The 11,936-nt window shown below is 35.5% G+C and overlaps 1 protein-coding gene across 1 annotated transcript; it reads left to right on the top strand.

The window, feature by feature from the left end:
- Window positions 1-1,013: 1,013 nt before the first annotated feature.
- On the top strand, window positions 1,014-11,498 carry LOC143722489 (uncharacterized). Its single transcript, XM_077213873.1, has 11 exons — window positions 1,014-1,088; window positions 1,232-1,355; window positions 2,911-3,086; window positions 3,564-3,740; window positions 3,830-3,950; window positions 4,035-4,195; window positions 6,016-6,168; window positions 7,784-7,925; window positions 8,020-8,339; window positions 8,425-8,463; window positions 10,901-11,498. Exons 1-11 carry the CDS (start codon window positions 1,062-1,064, stop codon window positions 11,300-11,302), a joined length of 1,842 nt encoding a protein of 613 aa, XP_077069988.1. The 5' UTR covers window positions 1,014-1,061; the 3' UTR covers window positions 11,303-11,498.
- Window positions 11,499-11,936: the final 438 nt, after the last annotated feature.

Genomic DNA, 11,936 nt, shown 5'->3' with positions numbered 1-11,936 from the left:
TTGTTTTCCCATTCCTTGACTGACAGCTCTCCGGTCCCCATGTTGAGAGAAATCAGGAGTATGTGCAGAAGTGTTTTGTGCGCTGTGTGTGAACATGATGCTTATTGTAGATCTAGACTAATGTGAGCATTTACTCAACTCACTGGCACAAAAACAGACAAACATGCTATTGTTAAAATACACAAATAGACTTTATGTATTTAATCTCACTTTATTAACCAATTTCTTTGATGCTGACATTTGATGATCTGATTCAACCAAACCAAATACGTGAAAAAGACTTCAGATTTACATTACATTTGAGTTTCTTTATTTTTTTATTGCTGAAGTAAGAGTGTTGAACTTTCTTTTACTGCATCCTGTTCTTCTACAATCCAGAATTCGATTGCATGGTAAAAAAAAAAATGCAAACAGCTAATAGTTTGACTTCCTGAAGCTGCAACTTGCATTTTCATTGAACGTTAAATACTTCATTTCACTGACCATTTGTTAAATAATAATAATTCATTTTTAAAGAGTTTCAGGTCCTAATTTTGTACCAATGCAGCATAACTTCCTGTAGCTCCATTCTTGGTTGAATTTCCTTGAATTTGATCCTGAACAGAATCATCCTATGTTTAAGCCTATTGTCTGCAGGTTTTTAGAAATCCATGAATCATTTCCATAGAGTTACCAACCTAAACACAGACTGATGGTGTCAGGAGGTCTCTGTTGATACTGATACTGATGTCACTGCTCCAATAATTGTCTCCCATGATAAAAGATCATCGCTGCATGATAGAGAGGATTAACTGTTTTTATCTGGGATTAAAGACTGCCCCTGTCTAGGTTTCCTAATGGGTACGGGTTTATATTCAAAGCTTAAGACCTTCTAAAAGCACTCCATCCATCCATCCATCCTGGTAGAGCTTTACTTCAGTCGGGAGAGAGAAGCTTGTTCGCATGTTTGTACACAAATACTAGATTTGCACTATGACTAAAATTTTAATACTTGTTCTAAAGAAGTATGCATTGATATCTGTATCTTATTAAGAAGAATATACAGATGAGGATTGTAGGAGATGACGTCTGTGGCGGACAACATGGAGGTATTTCATAAATATATATATTTTTTTACATTTCTAAACTTTTGTGTTATATTTGATTATTACTTCATTGATATGAATCATTATTAACAGTGCATATTTACTACAAGAATGTCCAAATTGATTGAAATGTTTGGTCTTAACAGCAAGTTTCAGGGGCACAGGATCAGTTGTTTTCCCTCGTTAGTAACGCTCAGCGTGGAAGATTAGATGAACAGCGCTGCACTTTGGGTCCAACAAAACCTCAACAACTTCATGCCAACAGCCCAGGTCAGATGTCTTTGTAATTTTGGTAATGCCAAAATGTACATTTACACACCCTATTTACACAGTTGATTAATCACAGCACATTAAGACAAATGCTTTTGTATTTCAAGTTTTCTAAAATGCTGTCAAATCAATTAATCGTGATTAATCAATTCTAAATAAAAGTTTGTTTATATCATATATGTGTGTATGTATATATATCCTATATTTAACACACACACACACACACACACACACACACACACACACACACACACACACACACACACACACACACACACACACACACACACACACACACAAACAAAAACGTTCATGTTATGCAATTGATCACGATAAATCGATTTGAAAGGCCTAGATGCAAATGAGGCATTTTTGAATAAATAGGAACTAATTCACATACATTTCCATATCAGAAATATGAACATTGGATAAACCCAGATTCAAATTTCTTTTTGTTGAGATATTAGATTCATTGGTTTTTACAGAGGGGATTGAGATATCTCTTTTTTTTATGGAGCCTCTTACAGAGCCCTTAAAGGGACATGATGGAGGGAAAATGATTGGGGGAAAAAAAGTTAAAAAAAAAAGTCTTAATGTTATTTGCGTTCGCTCGCAAAATGTTTGTGTTCCCCCGAAAAAACTTTGCGTATATTCGCAAAGAAAAAAAGTGTTTTGCCGGGAAACACAAAAGTTTGAGAGTGAGTGGAAACGTTTGCGAACAAATGCAAATATATCTTTCAGAGAGAACGCAAAGGTTTTGTGAGCGAATGGAAAGTTTCTCGGGGAACACAAAGTTTCTCGGGGGAACACAAACATTTTGCGAGCGAACGCAAATAACATTAAGAGAGAATGCAAAAGTTTGCAAGTGAGCGGAAAAGCTTAGGAACGAACGCAAATATCTTTGTGAGCGAATGCAAAAGTTTGCGAATGAATGGAAAAGTTTGCGAACGAATGCAAATATCTTTGCGAGTCAGCGAAAAGTTTACGAACAAATGCAAATATCTTTGGGAGAGAATGCAAAAGTTTGCAAGTGAGCTGAAAAGTTTATGAACGAACGCAAATATTTTTGCGAGCGAACGGAAAGTTTCTCGGCGAAAAGCAAAACATTCATGAGAGAACGCAAAAAGCATTGACAAATAATTTTTCATCCCGTCTCATATTTTTTTCTTTCACCATGTCCCTTTAGGTTCTCCATAGCACTGAATCACTGTCAGCTGTAAATGAATCAGAAAGTGTTTGTTCAAACTCACAAGAGGTTTTGCGCAAAAGTTTGCGAATGAACGCAAAAGTTTTGCGAGAGAATGCAAAAGCTTTGAATTTTTTTTTGCCATTCATCCCATATTTTCACCACGTGTCCCTTAGGGGCTCTGTATTGACAGTAATACATTTTTGGTGTAAATAAGTACTGCTGTAGATTTCTGACTACTGTGGAAGCAAAAATAGCCCAAAATATTTAAAATGTATCAGTGCACGAAAAAGCACATGTTTTGTCTTAGTGTCTTGCCTTAAAAGTAACATTTACATGTTCATGTCTCTTTGGACAACACTGTGGCAGATGGCGATGACTTTTTACAGTTCCTGGTCAAGAGTCAGAGCCAACGATTAGATGACCAACGAGTGACGCTTAGTTCATTGCCAGGGATGGAGGCATTCACCATCAGAGATCCGAAAGACGGAAATGTACTGAAGACAAACTTTGATCAGTTTTGCAGCATGGTCAGCAGAGCTCATGTGAGTTTTCCAGTGAACTTTGGAGGACATCTGATTAGTAAAACAAGTTTATTGGAGCATGTTTTACAAGAAAATACTATTTATATTCTATTCTATTTCAAAATTTCAATTTTAATTCCCTATGTTACTTGCCATTTCTTTGTAATTATTTGTGAAATTTACTAGCAATTCCTGAATTTTAAGTGGTATTTATATTTTAAATTTAGTAGCATTTTATTTTACAGCCCTGTTCTGCATATACATACTATGCACTTATTATAGTAGATAACAACTACTTTCAACAAGTACTAACCCTGTAGTTATATTGCCCAGTACTTTTTAAGTACGCTGCAAGTACACATATTGTAAAATTAAGTGCAACTTAAAATTGTTTCCTAGCCTTTTTTCAAGTAAATCCTGCAATTTATTTTTGATTGTACAGGAAAGAATTGAAAATAAGGTTTTTTTTTTCTTCAAATTTCTTAACCTGCAATTTAGAGTTTCAGGAAACAGAATCCTCCAAAAAACACCCTGACCCCTGAGGCCCCGGACTCTGTGAGAAGAGCGAGCTACAGTCCTCAACGTCCTGCTGATTCAGACACTTATAACACGCTCACAACCAGATCAGCCTCACTCAACCCCATATCAGACAAGGACAGAATGGAAAGTTTTCAAGTGAGTATGAATGCATATATTTACAGTGGCCTCAGATACTTTCTCTCAAAACTTCAAAAAGTACAAAAGCCTTGTTCTTAATCCATCAGGGTGAGCAGGACCAGCTGTTGTGTCTAGTTAGTCAAGCACAACGTGGACGTATGGATGAACAGCGCTGCTCAATTAACCCCTTATCGCCTTCACCCAGACATATGGATAACAGCGAGTCAGGTTAGTCTGTAATTAAAGTTGAATCAAGTTAATAATTCAACAAATGCATTAAAAAGTGCATGTTTGTATACACCCTCTAAACAGATCAAGATGTCGAGAATTTTTTTAAACTCATTTCTAACACCCAAAATCGACGGTTCGATGACCAGCGGGTGACGCTAAAGCCGTTGCCAGGAAAACAAGCAGCTCCTGGGATGACAGCTCAGGAATCAGATCAGCTCTTCAACATGGTCTCCAGAATACAGGTGTGTAATGCTTCCTTCAGTTCAAGCGCTTATACAGTACAGTTCCAAAGTCTGAAAGAAATGAATGCTTTTATTCAGCAAGCATGCATTCATTGATTAAAAGTGTCAGTAAAGACATTTATAATGTTACAAAAGATTGCTATTTCAAATACTTTCTATTCATCAAAGATTTCTGAAAAAAATGATAGTTTTCACTAAAATATAAAGTAGCACAACATTGATAATCTGAAATGTTTCTTGAGCATCAAATCAGTATATCAGAATAATTTCTGAAAGATCATGTGACATAAAATTTCAAATAGAAAACAGTTATTTTAAATTGTAATAATATTACTGCACTGTAAACCCTAACGCTAAAAATAATTTATTGGTTTGAGTAGGACAAACTTAAATTAAACGAATTAGTTCAGTCAAATAAAAATTTTTTTCTTTCAAGTTCACAGAACTGATATATTTTAAGTAAACTGAACTGTTTCATTGTTTTGAGTTTTATGAAATTATTTATTTTAATTTAGACGAACTTAAGTTTAACTGAAACGGCTGGGATATCTATTTCCCAGCATGCTTTGCCGATGGCACTCGAAAGAGAGAGTAAATGCTAAAATTAAGTGTAATATAATGTTTTTTTTTTGTGTAAGATTAATGTTAAGTGTGAGATTTAGTAGTGATTAATGTTTTGTTATGCTAATTTAGAAGAATTTGGGGTGGTGGTGGCGCATTGGATAAGACACATGCCTTTGGTGAGACCCAGGTTCGAATCCACTGTGAGACACCAATGTGTCCCTTAGTAAGACACTTAACCCCTAGTTGCTCCAGAGGCGTGCGACCTCTGACATATATAGCAATTGTAAGTCGCTTTGGATAAAAGCATCAGCTAAATGAATAAATGTAAATGTAAGAATTTCTGTTAATGTTGGCTTTAATAGTTACCATCATGGTGACAAGTGGTGCATGCAACTTGATTTGAGAGGAAATAATCCCTTTATATTGTTGCGCTCATACAGCTAGTGCTTCTGTTTAACATACTATTGTTAATATGTTAGCATTTACTATGTTAGCAGATTAGCTTTTTAAAGCTAACTAAGTTTATACTATTAAAAGTGTTCTGAGTTCTGTCAACTTATTTGGGTTTACAGTGTACTTCATAGATTTAAGATATATTAACTGAACGGAATTAGTACTATTAACTTTATTTACCCAAGTTATCTTAACAATAAGTTATTGAGTTGCTTGGACACAAATCAAATATTTGTTTATGCTTAAATTGTTTGAGTTAATAAACTTAAATTATTTAAGGCAATCGGTTTCCTCAAACGGTTTGAGTTAAACTAACTCATCAGGTTTTACAGTGTGTTATTACTGTATTTTTTTATCAAATAAATGCCACCTTGGTGAGCATGAGAGACTCCTTTTAGAAAACAAACTTTTGAAAGGTAGTCCATGTTAATGCATTTATCTGTCATTATTTATGCAGCTTAATTTCAATACATTGGCATACATGCATATATACATATTTATTTAATTATGTGGAGAAAGTTTTAAAAAGTTATAGTATATTTTCTTAATGCATTAAAAATCATGGAAAATGTGATGAAATCACCCCTTTGAGATACATTTGTGAGACTATGCACAGCTCTAATAAAGGCAAGAGCACAAATATAGGACAGCAAAAAAGGGCTTATTTTAAGATCTTAATCAACATTTACTAGCGCTCTCCTGTTTCCATAACATGTACAGAAATAGAAACCTGGACAGAATATCATTAATTTAAAAGCACTCCGTGATAACAAGGCACACTTGTATTATTTTCTCTTTGGCAGGGCTCTCGGTTGGATGATCAGTCTTGCTCTGCTCCCAGAATCCAGCTGGGGTCTCCTGCCCCCCCAAAGAAGTCTTATTCTCAAACCGTATCCCCGACTAACCCTCCATCTGAATCAACCAGGAGATCAGGATCATTCAGTCCTTCCTCTGAGGTGATATAGGCTATACATAGGCCTATATTTAATAATATTTCTTTTACTGTATATATTTCAATTGTTTTATATTTTATTATAGTTAGTAGCATAAAAAAGTTTACTTGCCTTTGTAATGGCTTAAGTTATAGCTCTCAGATTAGTTCGCACAAAGTTTAGGGTGCGTTTAAACGACAACGATGTACTAAAAACGGTAACGTTTTTCCTTTTTGTTTTTGAAAAGTTTTGCATACAGACGACAATGTTGTCAAAACGATCCCCGTTCACACGAATCCACGGAAAGGACTAAAACGCTGTATTATTCATGCCAGGCCAGTAGTTGGCGATATCACTTTGTAAAGAAACACTACGCCTATAGACTGAAAACGTGATATGATATGCATGTGCATGATGTCACCGTTTTCACAAACTCGCGCTTTTGTAGTTTGCACAGAGACAATGATGTCATTTTCAGAGGTTTGCAGTTTCAGGCCCGCAAAACACTGCTGTCGTGTAAATAAACGGCCAAAATGCATGAAAGGTTTTCAGTTTTTAGTTGAAAACAGTCACATGTAAACTGTCCCTTTGTGTGAACATTGCAAAAGTGTAGCAAAGCTTAGGGGCTGTTTACACGACATCGTTTCCAACTAAAAACTGAAGAATTGTTACGCATTTTGGCCGTTCATTGACACAACAGCGGCATTTTGGGGGCCTGAAAATGCAAACTTTTGAAAACGATACTGTTATCGTCTGTGTTAACTACAAAAATGTGAATTTGTGAAAACGGTGACATCATGCGCATGCGTCACGTGTTCAGTCTATAGGCGCGTAGTGTTTTTCTACAAAGTGACATTGCCAAAGGCCTGGCATGAATAAAAGTGTTTGAATCGATTTTGTAGATCAGTGTGAACGGGGATCGTTTTGACGACGCAAAGGAAATATGTTTCCATTTTTAGTACACTGTTGTCATGTAAACGTACCCTTATATACAGTATATAATTTTATTCTGTTGCAATTTTTTTGAAGCATTTTTGTAGCATCTTTGGTATTGGTAAACTTGGTATTGTTAAATTATTATATAATCATATAATATTGTATATATATTAGTGCTGTCAACATTAACGCATGCGATTAATTCTTTTAAAAGTTGTTATATTTTTGAACCATAATAAATGTTAAAAAAATTATAAATTTCAATTACCACTGTAATGTTAAATGGCTATAATTAAAGTTTAAAATGGGGGTGGGTGAGTGGGTAGTGTGTAATTTACACAAAAATGTGCCATTAAACAAATATTCAAAATGTACTGCCTTTATGTTGTTTATACATTAATTTGGAGATTAACTGTGAAATTAATACATTATAAAATATATTTTTTTTTTACGTCTAAAAAAATTGTGATTAATCAGAATTAGTCACAGAAAAAAATGTGTGATTAATCTAGTTAATTTTTTTAATCGATTGACAGCTCTAATATATATATATATATATATATATATATATGTTGTGGGTTCAAAATAAGTCTGTGGTATGGTGTTGTAAGTTACTATAATTTTCTTAGGATAGTAAAATGTGTCTGGTAAAGCTAGAATAAATTCACATTGATTCATATGGTGTTTTCTTTCTCTGAATCAGGTACAAAATTGTATTGATCAGGACCAGTTTTTTTCCATGGTGCATCATTCACAGAATCGGCGAATGGACGACCAGCGGTGCTCATTTGATCCCTTCAAAAAACCATCCCCCTCTCCCAACAGCCCGAACGCTAATCCCACAGGTAACTGAAGTCTGCTCGGATAATAATGATTATTAATGACCGAATCATTGTAATTCAGACTTTTCACACTGTACTACTGGCTTGTTGCATACAGCAGAAGATCCTGATGACCTTTTCAATCTCCTGGCCAACTTTCAAAGAGGACGACTGGATGATCAACGTGTGACGCTTGGCGCATTGCCAGGCCTCCATCCCTCCGGAATAGAGACAAAGAGAGAGAAAAATAAAGCAGCCCCCCAAATCATGCTGACCCCCGCATCACCTGCTGCACCACAAAAAGCTTGTCCCGGTCCATCCTCTCCCTCTCTGACCGTCTGTGACTCAGACACACCTGGCATGCCTCCCCCCAGATCGCCCTCATTTTGCCCAGCGTCAGATAGAGAGAGATTACCGTGTGATGACATGTCTGCGCAGGTGAGGGACTTTTTTTCAGCACGTACTGATGCATCTATTTTTGAGCTGCAGTGGTTGATATTAATAGCACATTCTTGTTTTACAGATATCATTTCAAATTTCCATGCGCTTCCCTCCACATCAGGTAAGTGCAGTAAAGGACCACGAAACGTGTTTTTCAGAATGAAAGAATATTAAGTGAAAGTTCTCATTAGAAGTGTGAAAGAATGTCTGCAAATTACACAAAGTCAGCATGAAATTAAAATTTACCCTATCTATATTCTAAATGCAGAAATGTATCTCATTGTGAACAATTCATCAATGTAAGTTTAGTTTGTAAATTTTTTTTTACCTCATAATGTTTAATCAAAATGTCATAACTCAATCTTTTGGTGGAATCGACAGACTTCTCTGATGTATGATGTATGCAGGACTTATTCAATTGTGTAATCTGCTTAAACCCCGCCTGTTTTAACTCCCACATCTCAAAATCCAATCAACAATTAGAATCGAGTCCCGCCTTACATCTTATTATTTTTCGATAATCCTAAATAAGTTTCACTCAGATGTATTTCGCAACATGGAAGACAAATCTGTCTCTACTTATGTTTTATCACAACTTTAATACCTAATAATACTTAAAATGAAAATTCTGTCAGTATTTAGTAACCTTTATGTAGTTATAAACGCACAACCTTAAAAGCTGTATAAAAGTATTCCATACAATACAACCCTTCTGAAGTCATATGATAGATTTGTGTGAGGTGCAGACCAAAATTAGTCACAATGTGTAAGTATTATGACAGTCAATGTGACCCAAAAATTTTTTTGAGTTTTGAATAACATGATGGGGAGGAAATCATCCTGAGGAGTTCTACTAACTAAATTAATGATTTGGGTTCAACAATGTTCCTTAGTTAAATGGATGGTTCAGCCACAATTGCGTTTCTTTCTTCTGTTGAACACAAAAGAAAATATTTTGAAGAATGTTTGTAACCAAACAGTTGATGAGTCCCATTGACTTCCATAGAATGGGGAAAATACTTTAGAAGTCAATGGTGCCCAAAAACTGTTTGGTTACTGTATATCTTGTTTACTGTTTATCTTGGTTACAAAATATCTTCCTTTGTGTTCAGGAGAAGAAAGATATTCATTCAGGTTTAGAACAACTTGAGGGTGAGTAAATGATGACTGAGTTTTCATATTTGGGTGAACAGCTCACTATAAATAATGCATTAATAACGACATAAATGTGGGTCTGTTCCTCAAACAAAGCTATCATATGGCATCAGAAAACAATATGATATGGAGCAATATAGCACAAGACATGCCTATAGACCACTTTTATGAGGATTTTTTTTGGTCATGTTCATATATAAATATCACCATAACTATATTAACTGCTGTTGTATGGAAAATACTTTTTATATGAAATAAAAGCTTTCTATAGGCCACTAATATAGTCTTCATGGTAACATTATTTACCAAAAGTGCTGTTCATTTTGTTAAGCAAAGCTTAAAGTCCCCCTAAGGTGAAAATCACGTTTTTAATGTTGTTTATTATTTTAATATGCTTTAAGACAAACCATGTACAAATTCATAAGTCAACACCATTGCTGAGTATTTATTAAATCTGAATATTATTTGTGAGAGCCGGGTTACAAAAACATGTGTCTCACCATTAAAAGCCATGTCCCAAGCACACAATATAATGATCTATAACTCTATGCTAATTTTATGTAGCCTATGTGAAAGACTTACACTGCATGTTACACTTAACCATATTTTCATTTTTTGAAGTGATTGCAATCATATTTCAAGCAATTCAAAACCATCATGTTGAACAGAGCGTATCTGAAGTGTCTCAGCTGAAGGAAGTAATCCATTATTTATCGGCTATAAGATATTGGCCAAATTTCCTCATCGGGCTGATAACGATAACATTAAAACTGCAGCGAACCAAAGACAGTCTCAAAAACAGGGTTTGAAATCGCTGGTGTTTCTGACGTCACAAACTACCTTGTAACCAATCAGGTCAACGTGTGATCGTCAACGACTGGATCTCTGAGCTGGTGTGAGTGAGTGGAGGCGGGGCTAATTTCACTTATACATAGAACCGCGTATACTAAATGAGGCAAGGGTGTAGAGTTACATTCAAGCTATTTTAAGGCTTTTTTTCCAAGGAAAAATCGTATAAATATGTAATTTTGGTGATCATAGATGAGTTTTAAGGGATTAAATGATTGACTAAAGGGGGACTTTAAGTACACTTAAGGAAAACTTAGTGGACCTTCAAGGAAGTGCTAGACATGAGCTGATCTTGCAGCTCAAAGTAAACTTAGGACTTAAATATTGTTATTTATTCTTGACTGAACATTAATGTCTAAATGCAGGGGTTCTCAGCTCAGGCCCTCAAGGTCCACCTTTCTGCAGAGTTTAGCTCCAACCCTGATCAAACTCACCTGCCTATAATTTACTAGTAATCCTGAAAACACCTCGATTAGGATTTTAAAGTTGTGTTTGATTAGGCCTGGAAGTCTAGAGTTTAGAACCCCTCAAATCTATTTTTATGTCTCCTTCAGACGCACGGAGTAAACACTCAGCCGTGTACATTCCCTGAAGTCTTCCTCACAATCGGACAGCCAGGGGAGACTATAGTGATTCCTCTCAGTCCTAGGCCTGGCAGACCAATCTCTCTCAATGTGAACCCACCCAGAAACCATCGCTCCAGGTCTCCATCCCCTCGCCGGTCACCTGCCAGACAAACACACTCGAGACCCTCGTCTCCACACCCAGGGGACACAGCTAGTCCAATCAGCCCACATGAGGACTGCTTCTCTCTCATCCAAAGAGTCCATAGCGCTCAGCTACTGCAGAATAATGGACCCAACAGAGCAGAGCCCAACAAAGAGGCTAAGAATGTGAAGGGAAAGAGTAGTGGAAGGAAAGAGAAAAAAGAGGGAAACAAAGAAAAGAGAAAATAAGACGCTTGTTCAATGTGTTTCACATCACTTGGATGAATGCCACAGTTACAAATAAGCGAAACAGTTTGGTTGAGTAAACTGATTGACTGGAATTTGTGTTTAATATTTGTGTGGCTGTATTAAGTGAAGGTGTAAATGTGTAGTATTCAGATAAATCTGCTGTGATGGATGATCAAATATGCTTGAGCTGCTTCTGTTGTGTTTGACATAAATAAATATATATTTGTGTGATGCTTTATACCTGTTTTTCAAGCTACATACCGTTACTACCAGCATTTGTGTATACACTTCTAACTTCTAAGTATACTTTTTCTAACTTATTACGGACATTATATGTTTAAAATAATACTTAAATGCTTTTCTGTACACTTAATTCTATGTTAACTTCAACAAAATAAAAATTTATTATAGTTTAAATTGATGTTAAATGCAATCAGCTGAACTTAAGTGAAGTGTTTTTTTTTGACATAAGCTACTTAGGTAGGTAGCCTACATCTTATGTAATTTCATAATTACTTCTATGGTCTTATGAAATATGGTGCATTGCCGAATGTACAGACAAGCATTTATGATCAACTAAAATATATTTTAATGGCATTTCAATTGAAACTTGTCACATATTTCAATATATTTG

The sequence above is a fragment of the Siphateles boraxobius genome, unplaced genomic scaffold, assembly GCF_051911475.1.
Source record: "Siphateles boraxobius isolate OS27281-9 unplaced genomic scaffold, OSU_SipBor_1 66, whole genome shotgun sequence".
In the NCBI taxonomy this organism is placed as follows: domain Eukaryota; kingdom Metazoa; phylum Chordata; class Actinopteri; order Cypriniformes; family Leuciscidae; genus Siphateles; species Siphateles boraxobius.
This window is presented reverse-complemented; position numbering and strand designations above follow the sequence as displayed.

What these genes read in the sequence shown, in the direction of transcription:
- LOC143722489 (XM_077213873.1), top strand. Translation starts at nt 1,062, where the DNA reads ATGACGTCTGTGGCGGACAACATGGAG. An exon ending in CATTCAGTCCTTCCTCTGAG is followed by an intron (nt 6,169 to 7,783) that starts GTGATATAGGCT and finishes TCTCTGAATCAG; the next exon opens with GTACAAAATTGTATTGATCA. An exon ending in CCCGAACGCTAATCCCACAG is followed by an intron (nt 7,926 to 8,019) that starts GTAACTGAAGTC and finishes TGTTGCATACAG; the next exon opens with CAGAAGATCCTGATGACCTT.